Here is a 22599-nt window from a genome sequence, read left to right as displayed (position 1 = left end):
TCATTCGCATAAACAAGACATGAATCAATAAAAAACAAAAAAGTAGCCGACTAGTCAATTAATTATTGGAAATTAATTATTTCGTTAGATACCAACAAGGGAAACTAATTATTCAGTATTCAGATATGGCTAAATTTGTTGGTTTGGTCCCCTTAAAGCAACATACAAATGGCCAACACATCTCGATCGTTATTTCCCCTCGGAGAGTCGGACCAAACAATGATCCATCTTACAGCCATGTACAAACCGGTTTTAAAAACAACAAAACCCGAAGTACAGTCCATCCAGTCATGGTCTGATAAGCTGTTTTACAGCTACAAAGTTGTCTGGAGCAAACAGATTGGGACATGTTTGTAAACAACTGCCCTGACCTAGATGAACTTACAATAACCGTTAATTCGTATATCCAGTTCTGTAAAAACATGATTGTACCAAAGAAGAAAATTAAAACATTCAGTAATAATAGACCCTGGATGACCAAAGACATAAAGGAAGAGATTCTATACAAGAGAAGAATGTTCAAGAGCAGTTCTTCTGAATTCATCTCAGCCACAAAAAGCCCTTAAAAAGAAATTATTTGAAGGAAAAGAGAGATTCAAGGAAAACATTGAAAGCTCTTTCAAGAAAAATAACTCTAAAGCTTGTTGGAGTGGCTTGAAACAAATTACTGGCTACGTACCCAAGCGCGAACCAATGTGCGTCACTGACAATAACACATTTGTCAATGAATTAAATGATTTCTACAGCCGATTTGACTGACACAACTTCGAGAAAGACCACCAAGATTTATTGGCATCATTTGAAAACAGTAATATAAACCAGTCTCAAGAACTGTTTAATAAACAAGAAGTGACTAAAATATTTAAACAAGTAAACACCGCCAGACTCATGGGATCCGACAAATGAAGAGGCAAACTTGTAAAGCTATGTGCGGAACAACTAGCTTATATCTTTTGTGCTATCTTCAACAAGTCATGGCAAACGCACAAAATACCTTCCATTTGGAAGACATCTGAAGTAATTCCAGTACCCAAAAAGAAGATCATTCCTTCCAACAACGACCTACGTCCCGTAGCCCTTACATCAATTCCAATGAAATGCCTGGAGAAAATGATTTTAAAATATCTACTGAAAGAAGTAGAAACATGTCTTGCCCCGCACCAGTTCGCTTACAAACCGTCAAGAAGTACAGAAGATGCAATACTATTCATGCTGAATAGTCCATACCATCATCTTGATACTCAGAGACACTACGCCAGAGTATTATTCGTACATTTTTCAATCGCATTGAACACCATCCAACCTCATCGCATGATACAAAAACTATCTGAATTGAACGTTAGCAAAAACATACAAGAATGGATTTTAAACTTTCTTATCAAACGCCGACAATATGTAAAAGTGTGTCAGGCACGAGAGAGCTTAGCACTGGAGCGTCGCAGGGGTGCGTCCTGTCACCAGTATTGTATACTATTTACACAAATGACATTCAGAGCTCATCAGCTGACACTCCCATCATAAAATTTGCTGACGAGACAACAATCATTGGCCTTATTGCAGGTGAAGAAAATCCGTACCATTCAACAATTAAACACCTTTTACCAATGGTGTATAGATAACTTTCTAATTTTAAATGTTCAGAAAACTAAAGAAATGATTGTTGACTTTCTGAAACATAACAGACATATTGCAGAAATTCCGATAAACAATCAAACCATAGAACATGTACAAGAATATAAATATCTAGGAACAACCATCAACAACAAACTGTAATGAAGTGAACACTGTCAAAACCTCTACACAAAATTCACCAGCGACTCCTCTATCTCAGAAAGCTAAGAAAATTTAACATCGACAAAACAATAATTAAACTTATTTATACAGCAACCATCAGCAGTCTAATCAACTTTGCCATCACCTGTTGGTATGGTAATATCTCACTGGCACAAAGACTTAGACTAAATAGAGTAATTAAAAAAGCATCTCATATGACTCGAACACAGCTACCATCTCTTGAAGAGCCTTTTCATGAAAGAGGCCTTTCCAAAACACTCTCGATTCTTAAAGACAACCTGCACCCATTAAACCACTGTTATAAGATCTGAACGAAGTGGTCGTCACCTTTCTATTAGGACTAAAACAGAAAGATTTAAAAACTCCTTCATCCCACTATCGGTCAGAGTGTTACAAGATCCGCTGTCGTCATCGAGAAGTATATAGAAGTCAAATTCATAAAGCGCTGGTTGTGAATGTGTATGTGTTTCGTGTGTGAATGTTGTTCGAATTTTTCATCTCTGCTGTTATTGTACAGTAGTTACGCTGATGTTGTCAATTGTAGTCAAACTGAGTTTTTATTTGATTGGATCAATACAATTATCTTATCTTATCTTATCTTATTAACGCTATTTCCACCTAGCACATTCTCCGATCACGTTGATACTTTAAACAATTATTTATATTACCTAACATGATTCCAGTGAGTCAATTAGTTATTAGTCATTAATTATTTTGTTTGATATCGAAGAAAGGAAATAACGTGTACATTATTGATAGATAGTTTTAAGGGCGGAGTTCTTCCCCTTTAGCCCAGCCTCTTCATAAGTTCTTGACTCGGGCGAAACTTCGTGACGTTAGGAGTTAACTCCCTAGTCTGTAACAGAGCGCATCTTCTGCACTAGCTTGGATGGCGGTGGGCAGGGTAGGGTTAGAACATCTCCCCCCCCCACCCCACCCCTTCTAAGCGCTTTTCATCCCGAAAAGAAAAAGTTCATAACAGTGCCTTGGAGGTTTGACAGTTCAGGTGGAGGTCGATCGGTGAAAGCCCACTGACTGCGGGTTCTATCTGCTCTATTTTCTTCAGGTGCCCAGTTTATTCTTGAGACGATGTCTGTGATTGTTGCTTCAACTACCCTGTAAAACACAAAAACAAAAAAAAAGAACTCCGTATTCACATCTTTCAATAATGTAGAAGTTATTTCCCTTATTCGATATCAAACTTAATAATAATTAATTACCAATAAAAGAAATTGTATTAAGATCATTTTTTCCCAATTATAATTTATTTTTGGAAGAGATGCAGAATGTCTTTCACAAAGCTTGAATGTATTTCATTCATCTCATCATCTTCATCATCATCTGTTCCTTCATAGTTGCCAATGTCCCAGAAAAGTTTAAAACCCTTCATTTTGGCCGGTCAGCAGCTGTTCTTAGCAAGATATCAAGAGAGAGGCCTGTCCATTCTTGTATGTTATCCAACATGGATCCTTCTCTGGACGACCCTTTCTTCGTGCTCCCTCCACTGGACCTTGAAGAATAACTTTTGATAGTGAGTCATGTCTTATAATATGATCAAACCAGCTCAGCTTTCATCTCTTCGTAGTATTGAGGAGTTCCTCCATTTTGCCAGCCAGAGTGTTGACTTGTAAAAGTACAAACTCATTTGTTTTCTTGTCCTGGTATCTGATGCCCAGCATTTTTTTTTCTGTAGCATTTCCTCTCAAAGACTTGGATTCCTCTTTCAGCCTCAGCGTCCAGTGTCCAACTTTCCCAACCATTTACAGACTTAGAGCGAGGAATCTATCTATATAAATAATTCTCTTCATGTCTCAACAGTTTGGACACGCAAGAGGTAAAGGACAGATCACACTTTATTTCTGCAAGTCTGACAGACTAAAGTTACCATACGAAAAAAAAAGAGGGGGGGGGGAGAACAAGTAGTATTCACCCGTCACAAAATAGCAGGGCCGGACTCAACCATTGTGACCAAGAAGTCATGGAAAGATCACTCTTTTTTATTTCTACCCCACGTTGTTTTAGTAGCGAAAAAAAGAGGGGGGGGGGAAGGAGAACAAGTAATCTACTCTGTATTCACCCGTCACTAAAAAGCAGAGCCGGTGGACTCAACCGTTGTGGGGCCCTATGCGAAACGAATTTCGCCGGGCCAAGTTTGAGTAGGGATAAGGATAATAAGTGAAATTTAAGAGTCTGTATCAGAAAATAAATTCGTTTTTGCATTTTATTTATTCTTTACTACGTACAGAACTACTTTACGAGCCTTGCGTGTAGCGAAGTCATACAGTATATCATAACAAATGTATTTCCTACATAGATCACGCTCAAAAGCAAGAATTACCAAATGTTTCAATCTATGTACGAGAACTGTTGACCTCAAGTAATTCTTCATTAGTTTGAGGCGAGAGAAGCTTCTTTCACCAGATTACACAATTACGGCTAATGCATAATGCCGTTTTTATTTATCGCACGTAGGATTGGCGTTTTTCATATTGAATGACAACCCAAAATGACAATTTTTGTCTATATATTTAATGAGATTTGTATGTTTTCAAAAGATTTTAATAATTTCCGGAGATTTCCATGACTTTTTCGTATATTTTGCAAATTCAGGTGATTTCAAGGAGCGCCTGGTAAATCAGGCGGCCGCGGGAAATCTGTTATAAGTTATAAAATGTTTAAATTTAATAATTTACACTTAGAATTAGCGCGGGTCCTTTGAAAGTGCGGGGCCCACTGCGGTCACATAGGGGCCTAAGGAATACTTCATATTCACACCTAATTAATGCTTTGAAACTTAGGTTACAGTTGGCGAAAGAGTTACACCAGGGCCCTTATCTGCCCATGAGTCAGTAAATTTAACGACGCCTCTGCGCATGTCTTTGTTTCACATTTTAAGAAAGACTTTTTTTAGTCACATTTACTGGACTTGAGTATGTCTTCTGATTTTACCGTCACGCCTGACTGCATTCAACACTAGTAGCCCACGGGCTTATATGGTCTTTAAAAATACACAACGGAAGCATATGAAGGGGGAATACAGGATAACTAAAGATCATTGACCCCCCACCCCCGTTTCCGATCCTAAACAGTTTTGATTCTACCCAGCCATAAGTGTTTTCTTTTTCCTCAAACCTATGATTCGCCTCTGAGTATCTACTGAGGTCGGTACAAAAAGTTTGTTAACTGGAGTTCATCTCAACCCAAAATTTGTTTCACGCTCTGGAGCTTGTTTAGTGTGTGCGTGTCTGTGTGTGTGTGGAGGACAGCGAATTGGCCACCAGTCACACATCACTTAATAGTGGACACTCAAGACGTGGACAAGTGGTGCTACAGAGAAGTGTATGAAATCATTGACTTTAGATTCAGAGGTATGAAACACTTTTAACATAGTGTGTATAAAACAAAACCTGGTTTTAGATCACCGCTAATAAACTAGACGTTTACTATTTACCAAGGCGATAAGTCGAGGCTCCTACCTTCTCTTAAAGTAATTTCACTTTAAATTATTAATAAAACTAAAAAGTTATAATCTTCCATCAGACCATATGGTCTATAGGGCAGATAATGTAAAGGTCTTTCTGTGGCCCAGGATTATCGAGGGTGTCATGCACCACGACTGCCTTTACTTTTACCCAACTAATGTCATGTACAATTAGAGCTGGGGGAACTTGGAGGCGACCTAAAGATCTCTAAATTTAAAAAAAAATACCAGGATTGGAACCTGGGACCTTCCGGTTCGAGAGCCAAGCGCCTTACCACTTAGCCACCACGCCTCCTTCAACTAATACATATCATGTTTGTTTAAAAATTTAAATTTAATTAAAATGTCTTCCCAGAAGTTCTGTTACATCAAATACGGAGGGACCGACCTGTTTGTTTTTTGTTCGCTAGTAAGATTTTTATAACAAATATTGTGCATAACTGCATTTAAGGGAGGGCAGGTGGGGCTACTGCCCGGGGAATTCCACAAGAAAGGGGCCCCCTATATGGAGAAAATATCCACATTTTGATTGGTCAGCTACTTTTAACACTACTAGAAATGAGTTGGCACCAATGACGTGGTAAAACGTGTCTATAGAGTGTTGCTAATTGACCAACTCCGGATTGTGTCAACCCTAAAAATGTTCATTTTTGCTTTCATATGCATATATTTTATTTTAAACGAAGGAAAATTTAATTTAATTTAAAAGTACTCTTTTAAAATATAGCATGCAAGTCTAAAGTCCTCATGCTCCTAGATGACAAAATAGTCCCTCAGTCTAACAATGAGCGAACTATAGACTCATAGCGATCAGTTTTGTTAGTCGTTTGCATTGCGTCGCAGCGGCGCTGTGACATTTTTGTTCTGACTTCCTGGTTAGTTGTCCTTAGCAGAATTTTAAAAAATTTGTTACGTTGTTCATCTTCTCTTTGGACCAACCACTCTACCTTCGTGCTCCCTCCACTGTACCTTCGTGCTCCCTCCACTGTACCTTCGTGCTCCCTCCACTCTACCTTCGTGCTCCCTCCACTCTACCTTCGTGCTCCCTCCACTCTACCTTCGTGCTCCCTCCACTCTACCTTCGTGCTCCCTCCACTCTACCTTCGTGCTCCCTCCACTCTACCTTCGTGCTCCCTCCACTCTACTTTCGTGCTCCCTCCACTGTACCTTCGTGCTCCCTCCACTCTACCTTCAAGAATGACGTTGTCAGTGAGTCCTGTCTGACAATGTCTAAACCAGCTCAGTGTTGACTGGTCAGTGAGTCCTGTCTGACAATGTCTAAACAAGCTCAGTGTTGACTGGTCAGTCCTGTCTGACAATGTCTAAACAAGCTCAGTGTTGACTGGTCAGTCAGTCCTGTCTGACAATGTTTAAACAAGCTCAGTGTTGACTGGTCAGTCAGTCCTGTCTGACAATGTCTAAACAAGCTCAGTGTTGACTGGTCAGTCAGTCCTGTCTGACAATGTTTAAACAAGCTCAGTGTTGACTGGTCAGTGAGTCCTGTCTGACAATGTCTAAACCAGCTCAGTGTTGACTGGTCAGTGAGTCCTGTCTGACAATGTCTAAACAAGCTCAGTGTTGACTTGACTGTACATTACATTGATACTAAGATATATCGGGTATCGGATACATGTATCAAACTATGTCAAAGATTACGGTAATACGCCACAGTACCTAATCCAAACTACCTGTAGTGGTTTAAAATTTCATCCATTATTATAATCATCTTACTAATTCTCAATTTTTGGAAGTCGGAGTTGATTTAGGAATGTCATGGTTACCTGTCTCACAGGCAGGCTGGTAATAATAAAATGTAAATCCATTGAAACGAAGCATACCACCCGTACCACCTCTTGGGGGTTTAAATGCACAGCCCAGTACATTGCAAATGGATAATGGGTCATCTACCTCCTGTTCCACTTAAAAGTTAACCTGTCATTTATTATCCATCAATAGTAAATAGTTGGAAGACCTGCATTTCAGAAATGCTCGGCCTCTGGCCTCACCACTATTGATGAAAGTAACTGGATCTTGTGCATTGGGGTCAGATCCCAGAGATGATTTATCTTCCCTTTCATGTCTTCAAAGATTAATTGCTCTTTGAAAAGTACTCATAATTGACAACTTATTCTGTACGAATAAGAATCCATAATTGTCAACGATTCCAATCTACATCTCAACATATGTCCAGTACGTGTTCAAATAAAACATTAAGATTACACACAAAAAAAATATTACCTTTTTAAAAGTTGCATTAAAATTTTTCCTATGAATTTCTTAAAAACTCGTATGTTGTTCATCATATACAATACTGAATTCATTTAGTTTTAACATTTCCTGTTAGCTGAATGTTTTACTAGTGAATTTTTGGTTTCGGATGTTCTTTCAGAATTGATCACATCCTAGCACAAACTTCCCGCAGGAGGTGGCGGCGGGCAGGGTTCAAACCCGGAAACGACGCATACTACACGTGCTGGAATACATTGAGATAGATCAAGCAGTAATAGATCTTTAAGATGTCTAATCTTGAAAGTATACCCTGAAACTTAAATTTTATCGCGTTTAGGTCAATTATTTATTTCAATTCAAAATTCAAATTTTAAAAGGAATTACATGTTAATATAAAGGAGCAGTAAAATGTTTCAAACAAGTTCTCAACTCAAAAATTATTTTCAATTTTCCTATTTTGTCATTCCATGACACTGAAACCTTTCTTGTGTGAGTAAATGCTCGATCCAAGTAGGATCAAGTAATCGGTGTCTGGACTACCATGCGTCATTCAACGAGAAAATCAAACCCTGAACGTAAAGCCGTTCTTTTTTCTCTCTCCTTTCCTCTTTCTTTCTCTTTCCTTTCCTCTTTCTTTCTCTTTCCTTTCCTCTTTCTTTCTGTCCTTTCCTTTCTTTCTCTCTCCTTTCCTTTCTTTCTCTTTCCTTTCCTTTCTTTCTCTTTCCTGTCTTTCTCTTTCCTTTCCTGTCTTTCTCTTTCCTGTCTTTCTCTTTCCTGTCTTTCTCTTTCCTGTCTTTCTCTTTCCTGTCTTTCTCTTTCCTGTCTTTCTCTTTCCTGTCTTTCTCTTTCCTTTCTTTCTCTTTCCTTTCCTTTCTTTCTCTTTCCTTTCCTTTCTTTCTCTTTCATTTCCTTTCTTTTTCTTTCCTTTCCTTTCTTTCTCTTTCCTTTCCTTTCTTTCTCTTTCATTTCCTTTCTTTTTCTTTCCTTTCCTTTCTTTCTCTTTCCTTTCTTTTCTTTCTCTTTCCTTTCCTTTCTTTCTCTTTCCTTTCCTTTCCTTTCTGTCTCTTTCCTTTCCTTTCTTTCTTTCTTTCCTTTCTTTCTTTCCTTTCCTTTCTTTCTCTTTCCTTTCCTTTCTGTCTCTTTACTTTCCTTTCTTTCTCTTTCCTTTCCTTTCTCTTTTTACGTGACTAAAATGTTTTTTTTTCTCTCCACAGAATGTCAACTGTGTTAAATAAAAGTACGCCCGAGTACCTTGAGTTGATAGATGCCAACAGGCCAAGTCAAAGTAATAATGGCCATCCGAGTTCGAATGTTTACTTGGAGCCTTCACCACCCAATGACAGACCCGTGGCATCGACATCAAAGACATCACCAACTAGTACCACGAGATCCATCGACAGTGCCAAGCTCAATCCTCACATCTCTCCAGCGAAACCCAAGTCTGAAATCACTGGGACTTCTCCAGCTTCAGTTACGTCTTACAACAACGTTTCAAGCGGCAGTAGTTCAGCCAATTTTGCCCATCATACGCCGAGTAGGGCTCTCCCCCCCATCGTCAAACGCCCATCTCACTTGGATCTACCCCAGCATCCCTCGGAACATTCAGACACGGGAACATATTCGCAGCTCGAGTCCGTGGACCAATACGATATGAGCCCTACCCGAAGACATATTCTGGCTCGTTCTCCAGAGCAGAGTGAAAAAAGTAAAAAGTTCATGTCCCTCGCCACTTGCTGCTTTATATTCAGCGTAGCTGCCATCTTCACTACGATACTCTCCTCCATCTTAACCGTTGGAAAAAATATTGAGAGCAGCTTGAACGAGAAGCTTTCGTCCTTGGAGACACTTCATGTTCAGTCTAGTAAGGAATTGCTCGAGGCTATCAACAAAGGAGGGTGCAAAGTGACAGCGGATTTAATAGTCAAATACTCTGGAACATGCTACTGCCTCTATAAGAAGCAGCTCTCGTGGAACTCGGCCAGAGAGTTTTGTCTCACCAAAGGAAACGACGTCCATCTAGCTGAGATCTGCAAGAAAGAGGACAACGACTTCCTGATACCATACCTGCAAATAGCCAAAACAAAGCAAGGCATTTGGTTGGGTGCTTCAAGCTTGAGTGGCGAGTGGCAGTGGAACTTCACTGGGAAAAGCATCGAACAATTTGAGCCCAGCCAGTGGGATGTAGGTCAGCCAAGTTCTTTTAGTCCTCTGGGACATCGGGAGAGTTGTTTGGAAGTGTACAACTGGACAAGTCCGATGTACAAGTGGAATGACATTGACTGCTCTTACGCGCAACCTTTTATGTGCTCGTCTGACGAGTCCAACTGTTGTTGTTGAATTGTGACCTTCACATTTGGGTAGATATCAGTTCAAATAGAGTTGACATTTTTATAGCTGCTGACCATGTATATAGTTTAAAGTTTATTTTAAATTTTACTGTTTAAAAATCTCCATTTTTAAAAGCTGTGACTGTAAGACAATAGACGCGACAGTTTTAATGCCCAAATGATCTTCCGTAACCTTTTATTCTTTTAAGAAAGTTTTTTTTCAAAAGCTAAAATATTTTCATTCCTAATGTGTCCATAATTTTAAAATTGTGTAAGTTTTACTGTACATAATCTGTAGAAATGGAAATATTTTAAGAAATGCTTTTGTGTATTTTTTAAAATTATAATGAAACATTTTGTATAGATTAATGGAGATATGCGTATGAGATTGACAAACGGATTTATTACTACACTACTGCTTGGCTTTCACGATTTTATTCTGTTTTTACATTAAAATTTGTTACAGTAACTTGGTTTTGACTTGTTTGTATAAAATAGAATTTCTGTTACGTATTTTAGTTCTTTTACCCTCTGTACAATATGTACTAAGATGAAAAATGGTTAGGTGGGGAGGGAGGGGGTTAACGTTTATTAGTTTTAAATGTTCAGGTGTAAAATTAACTAAAAAAAAATGCTCATGCTCTATGTCAAGGGGACACTAAGTCTTCAATGATTGACAAGTTTTTTAAATTTTTCTTGGGATCTGAAACTCTCTTACGATGAAATCAACGGAAAATGTTTCAGTAAATGTAGATAAATGGATGGGAAAATGTTTCAGTAAATGTAGATAAATGGATGGGAAAATGTTTCAGAAAATGTAGATAAATGGATGGGAAAATGTTTCAGAAAATGTAGATAAATGGACGGGAAAATGTTTCAGAAAATGTAGATAAATGGATGGGAAAATGTTTTAGAAAATGTAGATAAATGGATGGGAAAATGTTTCAGAAAATGTAGATAAATGGATGGGAAAATGTTTCAGAAAATGTAGATAAATGGATGGGAAAATGTTTCAGAAAATGTAGATAAATGGATGGGAAAATGTTTCAGAAAATGTAGATAAATGGATGGGAAAATGTTTCAGAAAATGTAGATAAATGGATGGGAAAATGTTTCAGTAAATGTAGATAAATGGATGGGAAAATGTTTCAGTAAATGTAGATAAATGGATGGAGTCTAAAATGGATGGTCGCAGAGTACTAATAATTTGACCAAATAGTTAAAGGGAAAAGTGCATTTTGAAAATTGAACTATTTTTTATAACTTTTAGTTTATTTTGAAATAATTGCGTCAAAAACCAACTTGAATTTAAACAAATGAACTCTTCGTATAGGCGCTTGTCTGTAAGGATATATAATTAAAAGATAATTTTTATTGATCCAATCAAAAAGGAAATTCAGTTTGACTACAATTGACAACCTCAGCGTAACTACTGTAGAATAACAATATAGATGAAAAATTCGAACAACATTCACACACGAAACACAACAGTCCCAACGAGTGCTTTATAAATTTAGACTTCTATGTAGGCTACGTCTCGCTCACAGCTGTCACCTTGTAACTCTCCGACCGAAAGTGGGATGGAGTTTTTAGTCTTAATGGAAAGGAGACGACCACTTCGTTCAGATCTGATGTAACAGTGGTTTAATGGGTGCGGGTTGTCTTTAAAGACCAACTGAAGAGGTTTTGGGGTCAGACGCGGAAACCGGTGTTATACTTTTTTTTAGATTCATAATGCTTAAAAAAAACATACATACGAAATTTAAGACATATATTCTTTGTAATTATTTAGATATAAGCAATTTAATGTGAGTTTTAAGGACTATTAAATTTCACAATCTCGAAGCCATTCGAGATCAGTATTTCCCAGACAACCAAGGTCGATGACGTAGTTTAAGGGAAATTAGGTCAGATTTTTCAGTTTATGGCTACTGTTGATGTAATTATGCAACTCATTTTATTAAATTTTAGTAACCCAATTATTGCCAGTTAATCACTGAATATATATATATATATATATTATTGTTATTAAAAAATGCAGAGCTATTCATAATTTAAAGTGTTAAATAAATAAGGCTGGCAGTCGAGTCGAAAGATGAATGAGGAATGCAGTATTTTCCATGGCTACGCAGCCCCAGCTGCAAACTAGATATTTTGCCGCGTCCAGCGAAGACATTCAGCTGGTGGTCAATTTAAATGTTCTTTATGACGTCTACGTCTTCCCTCGGCAGTGGATTTTCTTTTAGCCTCTAATATCTATTCCACCTTACAATTTCTAATAAATAGCATCATTCGAAGAATGAGATCCAACTCTTATTTTTTTTAAATGTAACCCCTGTACAGATCAAGTCATCATTGCAATGGACATTCAGATCTGCAATAACATAGAAATGATCAAAATTTGAATACGTTTCGAAACGCAGAAAGTTGTGTGGTTTGCATTCCGAACTGTCTTCTCTGTGGTCTCAGGCTCAAACATTGACCATTGCCATTAACTAACATTCTGCTGGAGTTTTGGGCTATGACATAATAATATTAAATCCTGATTCGAAACTTTGTCTAAACCTAGCAAGTGAAAAGGAACATACTAAAATAATGTTGTGTGTATAATGAAGAACTCTATTAAAATGTGATTTTGTATTTACATTTATTGGTATTTATTATATAAAATAAAATTGTAGAATGTTTCTGTGATTTGTTTCACAGGGAATATTGTATTTCCAAAATGATGAAAGATCCATCTAGTAAACTTGTCTGTATGCCACATGTCATATATGTTTTCTGTAAAATAGATTTTAAAAAATTTATTTATTAACATTTATACTTAATTATGTATACATATATAGAACTAGTGGTTATATATATATATATATATATATATGTGGTGGGTTTGGCACAGAAGAAGACTAAATTCTAAATGACGAAGGCAACTTGTAGGACGATTCCAAACTTTATTATACACTAAAGACCTGCCAAAGGCAAACATAAAACATAATTACAAATAAACATAAACTAAACATAATTAATAGGCCTAAATACTAGATCTAACGAAAAACAAAAAGAAAATCTTATAGTGTGAACCAATCATCTCTTTTACAAACACAAGAGAGATATGCAACACCAACAAACATTATAAAAATAAATGACAACATAGTTCTCTAAAAATAAATCAACTAGTTCTACATAACACTAACATACATTGTTTGAAGAGTTTCGCTCTTTCCTTTCCTTACAAAAACTATAATTAAATATAACAAATCTATACACTCACAAATATACTGTTTCTTAAAAGCCAGTATCTAAACACTTGTTGTAAAAATACATTTACAAGATGGACAGTTCACATTCTATATCGAATACTACAGGTACGCATTTCAATAAATGAATTCATCTACATGCTGGCTTCTAAAAATAAGAATAGTCCAACATGAACAAAAACCGCGGTAGTGATATTCTATATAAACTACTACCGGTAATTAAATTTACAAGCTAATATTAATAAGTAAAATGTGATTACCTGCAGCCATACGTGAACACATGGTGTAGAACCAAGCACAAAAGGGAGTGGAGACGACTTAGGTCCAGTAACATACGGACGATAAGAGATGCCGGTCGAATGGACAGTGCCCACGTTGGTCTGCCTTGTCATGCGCGGACACAAGGTGCCATCTAGGGTGAAGGGTCACGTGGATATCGGGGTGGCCGGTGTTTTTTAAAAAGATATCCACTCCACTACATATATATATATATATATATATATATATATATATATATATATATATATATATATATATATATATATATATATATATATTATATATGTTATACTGATTATCTGATCTAACATCAACATCTAACTCTTATAGTTCTTAATAATAATAAATTACTCTACTCTAGGTCTAGGCAATCTAATATATATAAGACCAGGGCCGGTCTTAAGCCATATATATAATATGCCATAGGTTGCAAAGTTCGTAAAGTAAAGTTAATTTGATCGTAATCTTGTACTTAGTAAAGATTTAATAAAATTCAAAGTCGATTTTTTTTTAAATACGAAATCTTAATTTTCACTTATTATCCTTATTCCCACCCAGACTAGGCCCCGCGCAATCAGTTTCACATAGGGCCCCGCAATCGTCAGGACTGGCCCTGTTTAAGTTTAAGACTTAAAGAAATGTCACATGTGTTTAGTAAAAATCTGTATTTTATAATACCAATATAAATGATGACTTATTATTTTTTTAGATCTAAAGTTTAGCCTTATTAATAAATATAGTAAGGGCTAGTAAAGAGTATAAATATATTCTATATACTACTATATAGTCAATATAGATTTAGCTTAGGCTTTAGGTTTAGTCCTTGACTATTATAATATTATATTTATATCTATGAATAATCTTTATGCTATTGCTAGGACACTACTCACTAGGTCTTACTATTACAGAACAGAGATATACAAATTCAAGCATTAAAAAATGTTGGCGACTGGGCTTAGACTTAACATAGAGGCTAGTCTAGATTACTCTAGATCTACTTAAATTAGTTAAATCTACTAGTTTATAAACTATTACTAGTACTACTAGTAGTATTACTACAATTAGTACAATAATACAAGTCAAGTATTTATAAACTAGATCTAGATCTAGTGAGTGACTAGTAAAAGTGTTAGAAGGCCTAGCTAGAATTAGAGATATAGAAAATAATATAGATAGATCTAACCATTTAGTTTTGTTATAATAACAATTATAATAGACTAATAGTATACTATCAGTACTATTAGTATACTAGTACTATTAGACTTAGTATAGTCTAAGTATAGTATACCTAGACCTAGATGATCTACTAGTACTTGATGATACTACTAGAGAGTAGAGTAGACTAGATCTAGATCTAGATAGATCTAGACTAGTGACTAGTGACTGACTAGTCCTATTATAATCTATCTATAATTATATTAATTCAGTAGTCTGCTCTAGAATATATTTTGAAAAAGTAGAAGAGTTCTCTTCAGGGCATTTTGGTGCATCCCATGATAAGTATCATTTAAAATTGTTGGACAGCTAGATTTATATAAGTTTATCATCTGAATCGCTATCAATAACGTATCCATCCATGTCTATTTTTATTTACATTTTCTCAGTCCATTACAATACGTCACTTCCGGTTTCGGCCATTGAAGCTGATTTTCAAATCTCGTTATTTTTTCCACTTTCAAATTACTTTTTCTAATATAAATACGCTTTTCTAAAATCTCAAATTTTTAGGAACTAACTTTGATGCTATCTACTATCTAAATCAATCGCTATCTCAATTTCGAAAAAACCCTCTTCAGTTGGTCTTTAACAATCGTGTTTTGGAAAGGCATCTCAAGAAAAAGTTCAAGAGATGGTAGCTATGTTCGAGTTATATAGGATGCTTTTTTTAATTAGTCTATTTAAAGTATTTGTGCCAGTGAAGTATTACCATACCTGCAGGTGCTGCTGATGGTTGCTGTAGAAAAAAAATTGTTGTTTTGTCGATGTTAAATTTTCTTAGCTTTCTGAGGTAGAAAAGTCGTTTGTGAATTTTTGTGGTATTTATTTTCTTGTGCTTGTTCTACGGTTTGGTTGTTTCTGAATTTCTGCAATATGGCCTTTGTTTCCTAAAATCAATTTCTTGACTTATAATGAATATCAAATTGATCTAATTGTTTTGTAAAGGGTCAATCTCTTATTCCTCAAGAAAAAAACATTTCCGTAAAAAAATTTTTTTTCCATTGGTTACGTGTTCGATAGTGTATTCTATAGATTGCTGTGTACGCTATAATATGAAAAACTACTTATTAATTATTTTAAATTATGTTCAACTTATATAGGTCTTATATGCATACTAAATAGATTTTTTCGCTAAAAAAAGTAAACATTTTTTTAGAGTAAATATTACTTAGTATAACAGAACCTATATAACTTAACAGTACAAATGTAAAATAAAAAAAATTGGAAAAAAAATCTACAACCGTTTGCATAAATGTGTTATAAATATGGTAAATGGTAATCCCCCCTAATAAAAAAGCCTCCCGTGTCCGTTACTATTAATAGTGAATAGTTGTAAAAGTGGTGTACATAAGTGATTTAAAAAATTAGATTTTTCGCTTTCTGAAAAGAAAAAAGTAGCCATTGCATCAGAACTTTAAATATTATGATGTCGAATTTTCACTATGTTTTCTAGTTTACGAGATCTAAATGGGACGGACGGACAAACGGACGGACAGACATTCCACACAAGACTAATAGCGTCTTTTCCCCTTTCAGGGGCAGCTAAAAATCAGTTTGTTGGAGTGTTTATTGAAATTATAATTTTTGTTTAAAATAACTAAATGAAACAAAAACAATTACTTGGACCAACGTGATATTGTATGTTTGTCAAAAGTACGATCACACGTTTCTAGTTAGTATCTTTGAGTTGTGGAGGCTCATAACGTCACTACATCCACGTTTTACCAAATAAGACGGTAAGGTAGTCAACAACTTCTGTACGATGAACCATCATGCAGGATATACAATTGGAAGCTGTTTTAGAACCAGAGTTGTTGGGTATCTTTTTTCAAATATTAAAGTTTCAGGTTTTCTGTATATTCAATTAGCTACTCCTGTATTAGAATGGATTCATCTGCGATTGGGGTCGGAGTTTGTCCGCGTCAAATGGTTCAAGACCTAGTCGGGAATCGCCAAGTAAGGAATGTCTTCAAATCTTTGGTTTAGGTCGTCATACATAAGTGAGAGGCGAGTTGATTATTATTCAAATATCGATCGTAGGGACTGGATTTTAGCGAAGAACATTTTTCATCTTTCTTCGGACCCCCTACAGTCATCTCGCTGACCATTGGGGTCTTATAGATTGTTTGAGCCATTTACACAGGCCAGGATAACCTTTTCCCTGCATTTCTATCAATTCTGTGCCGTTACCATTCAGACCAAGTATAATGTAAAGTTGTAAAAAGTTTATTATGAAATGAAAACATTCAACTTTACTGTTCCAATAACATATCGGGGGGAGGGGCATTATAAAGTTGTATATTAAACATGCAAACAGAACTAAATAGTACGTTGCTGTCACAGTTCTACCGCAGATCTTGACAACGAATAAACCTTACAAATGAACTAGTACCTTTATAGGCTATACAAAGATTTTGCTTGAAAATAAAGTAGTTCGATAACTAATAGAAGACGTCGAGTGTAGGAAAGATGCAACGATGTCAACACGTGTACATCAGTTCTATTGGTAGTTCCGCCATTGAAGTGTTGTTTTTTTAACAACAAAATCTCGCTATTCGTAATTGAAGGTGGGTACATTGTCCTTGTTGAGTAATCTAAACAACACTCGACTAGGTCTAAAGTAGTCACTCAAAATAGTTTATGACCAAACTGTGAGCAACAAAGCTAGGGTCTGGGATTCACCTCTTAGCCGTGACTCATCTACATTTATAGTGAACTCTATATATATTGACATCTTACACACTTAATTGAGTTGTCAGGACATCCTGTTTTTCTTTATAGTGTAATTTTCGCGAGGCCTGTGTATAGATCAAACAGTGAGACTGGACTTGAAGGTTAGTTCAACTTTTAAAAATATACATTTTGTTTTTACCTATTTGGTATACTTGGAGTCTAGGAATTTGTCAACTATTTAGCATAATTTGTAGCTTAACTTTAATTTTTCAATAGTTAATCACTTCTAAATACTGTGTAGTATAGCTAGTAGGGATAGGAGAAACACGCGTGATAAAATTGTTATTGTTATCTTTAAAACTGGTTAACAAACAGTACTGAACAGAAAGGTGGTGTTATAGAGAAGGCTTAATATAGGTGACCTATTTGATCATAAGAGTCGTGCTAATGGAAAATACAAATACATATGTAAGTTCTAAAATTTTAACATTTGAATGAAAACATTTTTTTTTGTTGTTTTGGTATTATACGACTTACGGGATTATCTTTGGCGTTTACAAAAATAGATTAATAAATTAATAGATAAATATATTTAATAACATGACTATTGACTGGAGTCTCCGCGTTTATCAAATCAGAAAACAAACAAACACAAGTAGATACAAATATCAAGAGAATATTAACAAGTGTTAAAATGAACTTTCATATTATCTTTTTTTTTTTGCGTGTGAAATTTCCATACCCCCCCCCCCACACACATATATTGTGATTCCCCCCCCCCCCCCCCCATGAAGAAAAGTCTACACTCAAGTCACGTTGTTTCATAGGTGGTACTAACAGAATGAGACTTTTGTTTATCTCTGGACATATTCAACTTTGAATAGATCTCTGTGTAGATTGTCATTGTGTTAATAGGTTTTGTTGTCCATTCTTTCCACAGCCCACAACTTGCCTACTACGTAGCCGGACACAGTTTTTTCTCAGCGGTTCTGGGAATGCGAGATAGACAGATGAAATAAAATTTAAATGATCACGTGAAAGGTAATCTTTTTGTTTACAAAGCTTATATCAACTCACTGTCTATTAGTCTGTCTCTCTGACGGTCAGGTAAAAAGTTTGTAAACGTTATTTCTACCACAACCAATCAAGCGCAGTTATTTCTTTTATTTGCAACAAAAGAATCAATTTAAAAAAAAAATTGACCAATTAGCTAATTAACTTTTGATAATTAATTATATTGTTTGGTATCTTTAACAAGGGATAGAAATTGTACTTGACTGAAGTGGTGGTATAAGCCAGATTAGTCCCCTTTTAGGTCGCCGCTTTAAAGTACGTTTGTAATAAATTATTCAATCTTATATTTTCATAGGCACCTCACTGGCAGAGTGGTCAGTATGTCGGCTTGAGGAGTCATGAGTTTGAATTTAAGTCAATACTTTTGTTTTTCAAAAAAAGCTTTCAGTCGCAAATACTTGCAAATAAAACTTGACTGCTCTGTATTTTTCCATAGTGCTAAGTGTAAACTTAGAATGATGGTCATACAAAATACTAAAGGCCCGTAACTGCTTTCAAAAACACACGGTCATTGACCTTTGAACTTTGCATATGCGAAATATTAATTTTAAATATTATTATTATTATGTTAAAACGAACTACAATTCATTCTCTGCTGACACTGCCAGGGTCAAGTTTCGTTAGAGAGATACACAATTCATTGTAGTCTCTCAATATGGTCACTGAGAAATTTTCAGATGCTGTGGCAGGTCTGCAGCAGTACAACCCTCTGACAGGAAACGAGAATCTTCTTAGGAATGTTAAGGGTCTTAAAGGCATCTGTAAGGTCTGTTGTCATTATCCCGTCAGTTGATATAACAACAGGGTATATTGTTATTTTAGACAACTTCCATAACCGCTTCATCTGCAAGCTTAGTTTACCACATTTTCTTTGAATTAAAAACCTTTCAGTATCTTTATCTAAATCAACGACAACAACAACAAATCCATATAGCGCCGGTAGCTCGAATGTTCATGGACGAATCATGATCATCAGGCTAGAAAAGGAAGAGATAATAGTCTTCTAACATTTGTAGTCTTACAAGTAGATCTTAACATTCTTTGAGTTCTGTGCAAGGTCCTCACCAATCGGAGGCTGCCTTGATTGCCTATGTTTAAAGCCAGCTCTGATAGTAATAGTAGTAGTAGTAGTAGTAGTAGTAGTAGTTAGTAGTAGTAGTAGTTAGTAGTATAAGAGTTAATGAAGTAATACTTAATTTCTTTGTACACAGGTGCTCTTCTCAAATCAACAGGGGACATTACAAAAGCACTTCTCTGATGACTTTCTAGATTTCATCCAACAGACGGAACTACAGATACAGTTATAAATAAAATAAAAACAAGCTCTAGCTCCACACATGACTTAGAGCTGGCATCAAATACTCTTTGAGCATCCTCACAAAATACAAATATATAAGTGTCCTTCAAAATGAACAAGCAGTCCTCAGTTGCTAGATAAATGGATCTGTATCATCTAAACACTTCCGCTTCTAACTCGTCATACTTTGACACTTCCAAGAAATCTAAAGCAGACAATTTCAAAGAAGCTGCATATAATAATGATCCGCCCTCTAGCGATAGTCCCTCCTATAAGAATGTCGCACAGCCGCCACAGACACATCCAGAAACAGAAGTTTATTCTAGACTTACCTCTGTGGTAAATCATTATGAGTTTCTGCCCCCTGTACAAAGCAGTTATTCAGGGTCCACTCCGGCCGCACTGCAGAAGATGGCCAGTAAGAAATGTGTCTGTCTGGCCGTGTGCTGTATTGTAGCTGGTATCGCCGTAGTTTTGGCCACATCACTAGCTACAGTTATTGTATTGGGAAATTCACTGGACGAGAACTTCAATGACAAATTTTCTTCCCTATTCAAACTTAATGATGACTCAAGGACTGAATTTCTAAATACTATAGATACTATATGTAGTGACTGCAACCAAACGGTGGAAGCGGATTTAACTATTTTTTACTTAAATCGATGTTACTGTCTCTACAACAAGACACTGTCATGGAACTCCGCTAAAAGGTTTTGTCTCGGCAAAGGAAATGGTGTCCATTTAGCAGAAATCTATAACAAGGAGACCAACGACTTTCTTACCACCCTCTTGCGTGCCGCACAGGTCAATCAATCTATCTGGCTTGGTGGTACTAACCTAATCAACAAGAATATATGGTTGTGGAACTACACAGGCATACCAATAGAGGTGTTTGAGCCCAGGCAATGGGGTGATAGGGAACCAACCGGTAAAGTTCCTGGCACGGAAGTGGAGGAGAATTGCCTGGACTTGATCTATATTAGCAATAGACCGTATCGCTGGAACGACGCTCCATGTGGGAGAGGTTATATTAAAGCTTTTTTGTGTGGGTCATCACCGATCAAGTCCAAATGTTTATGTTAGTTTCATTGTCTAGAGAGACTGTAAGAAGAGAAAATAGAGAGAGAAAGAAAGAAAATAAAAGAGAGAAAGAAATAGAAAGAGGAATGTAAAGCAGAGAGACAGAAAGAAGAAGACGAAGAAAAGTTGAAAAAAATAGAAAAAGGAGAGAGAGAGAGAGACACACAAAAAAAAAAAAGAAAAAGAAAGGAAGATAGAGAGAAAGAAAAGAAAACATTTTCTTAATTTGTTTACAAAAATTTGAACTAAATGGTGCAAAGACTTATTGATAAACACCGACCTTCATTTTTAAATAATAAACCTTTTTTGCATTAATGAAAAAATATGTTTCACTTTAGTGTTCTCTTATGTATCTCAGTGTTCTTTTATGTAGTTCAGTGTTCTCTATTGTAGTTCAGTGTTCTCTTATGTAGCTCAGTGTTCTCTTATGTAGTTCAGTGTTCTCTAATGTAGTTCAGTGTTCTCTAATGTAGTTCAGTGTTCTGTAATGTAGTTCAGAGTTCTCTTATGTAGTTCAGTGTTCTGTAATGTAGTTCAGTGTTCTCTTATGTAGCTCAGTGTTCTCTATTGTAGTTCAGTGTTCTCTATTGTAGTTCAGTGTTCTCTTATGTAGCTCAGTGTTCTCTTATGTAGTTCAGTGTTCTCTAATGTAGTTCAGTGTTCTCTAATGTAGTTCAGTGTTCTGTAATGTAGTTCAGTGTTCTCTTATGTAGTTCAGTGTTCTGTAATGTAGTTCAGTGTTCTCTTATGTAGTTCAGTGTTCTCTAATGTAGTTCAGTGTGCTCTTATGTAGCTCAGTGTTCTCTAATGTAGTTCAGTGTTCTCTCATGTAGCTCAGTGTTCTTTAATGTAGTTCAGTGTTCTCTAATGTAGTTCAGTGTTATCTTATGTAGTTCAGTGTTCTCTATTGTAGTTCAGTGTTATCTTATGTAGTTCAGTGTTCTCTATTGTAGTTCAGAGTTCTCTAATGTAGTTCATTGTTCTCTTATGTAGTTCAGTGTTCTCTAATGTAGTTCAGTGTTCTCTAATGTAGTTCAGTGTTCTCTAATGTAGTTCAGTGTTCTCTATTGTAGTTCAGTGTTCTCTTATGTAGCTCAGTGTTCTCTAATGTAGTTCAGTGTTCTCTATTGTAGTTCAGTGTTCTTTATTGTAGTTCAGTGTTCTCTTATGTAGCTCAGTGTTCTCTAATGTAGTTCAGTGTTCTCTCATGTAGCTCAGTGTTCTCTAATGTAGTTCAGTGTTCTCTAATGTAGTTCAGTGTTCTCTAATGTAGTTCAGTGTTCTCTATTGTAGTTCAGTGTTCTCTAATGTAGTTCATTGTTCTCTTATGTAGTTCAGTGTTCTCTAATGTAGTTCAGTGTTCTCTAATGTAGTTCAGTGTTCTCTAATGTAGTTCAGTGTTCTCTGATGTAGTTCAGTGTTCTCTTATGTAGTTCAGTGTTCTCTAATGTAGTTCAGTGTTCTCTAATGTAGTTCATTGTTCTCTAATGTAGTTCAGTGTTCTCTAATGTAGTTCAGTGTTCTCTCATGTAGCTCAGTGTTCTCTATTGTAGTTCAGTGTTCTCTAATGTAGTTCAGTGTTCTCTTATGTAGCTCACTGTTCTTTTATGAAGTTCAGTGTTCTCTAATGTAGTTCAGTGTTCTCTAATGTAGTTCAGTGTTCTCTAATGTAGCTCAGTGTTCTCTAATGTAGTTCAGTGTTCTCTGATGTAGCTCAGTGTTTTCTAATGTAGTTCAGTGTTCTCTATTGTAGTTCAGTGTTCTCTAATGTAGTTCAGTGTTCTCTAATGTAGTTCAGTGTTCTCTTATGTAGTTCACTGTTCTCTTATGTCTAATCAATATTTCAATTGTGTGTTTGCTTTACTTACGAAAATTTTCTCTTTTCCTGTT

The 22599-nt window shown here is 35.9% G+C and overlaps 2 protein-coding genes and 1 long non-coding RNA gene across 5 annotated transcripts; 2 read left to right on the top strand and 1 right to left on the bottom strand.

Annotated features, from left to right (window-relative positions):
• Positions 1–4960: 4960 nt before the first annotated feature.
• LOC106054043 (uncharacterized) lies at positions 4961–10300 on the top strand. Its single transcript, XM_056025303.1, has 2 exons — positions 4961–5162; positions 8719–10300. Exon 2 carries the CDS (start codon positions 8720–8722, stop codon positions 9839–9841), a length of 1122 nt encoding a protein of 373 aa, XP_055881278.1. The 5' UTR covers positions 4961–5162; position 8719; the 3' UTR covers positions 9842–10300.
• Positions 10301–12459: 2159 nt separating this feature from the next.
• On the bottom strand, positions 12460–15144 carry LOC129925644 (uncharacterized). Of its 2 annotated transcripts, none has more exons than XR_008777329.1 (2): positions 14962–15144; positions 12460–12612 (listed from the first exon to the last, which is right to left on the bottom strand). It is a non-coding gene; the product is annotated as an uncharacterized LOC129925644 (long non-coding RNA). The 2 variants fall into 2 exon arrangements; XR_008777330.1 differs by lacking the exon at positions 14962–15144 and adding an exon at positions 14656–14691.
• Positions 15145–17260: 2116 nt separating this feature from the next.
• Positions 17261–20791, top strand: LOC106054044 (uncharacterized). Of its 2 annotated transcripts, none has more exons than XM_013209753.2 (3): positions 17261–17419; positions 18199–18299; positions 19544–20791. In XM_013209753.2, the coding sequence occupies exon 3, from the start codon at positions 19771–19773 to the stop codon at positions 20710–20712; it is 942 nt and encodes a 313-aa protein (XP_013065207.2). In that variant the 5' UTR covers positions 17261–17419; positions 18199–18299; positions 19544–19770; the 3' UTR covers positions 20713–20791. The 2 variants fall into 2 exon arrangements, with proteins under 2 accessions (XP_013065207.2, XP_055884173.1); XM_056028198.1 differs by lacking the exon at positions 17261–17419 and adding an exon at positions 17486–17726.
• The last annotated feature ends 1808 nt before the right edge of the window (positions 20792–22599 follow it).

Source organism: Biomphalaria glabrata, chromosome 4 (assembly GCF_947242115.1).
Source record: "Biomphalaria glabrata chromosome 4, xgBioGlab47.1, whole genome shotgun sequence".
Taxonomy (NCBI): Eukaryota; Metazoa; Mollusca; class Gastropoda; family Planorbidae; genus Biomphalaria; species Biomphalaria glabrata.
This window is presented reverse-complemented; position numbering and strand designations above follow the sequence as displayed.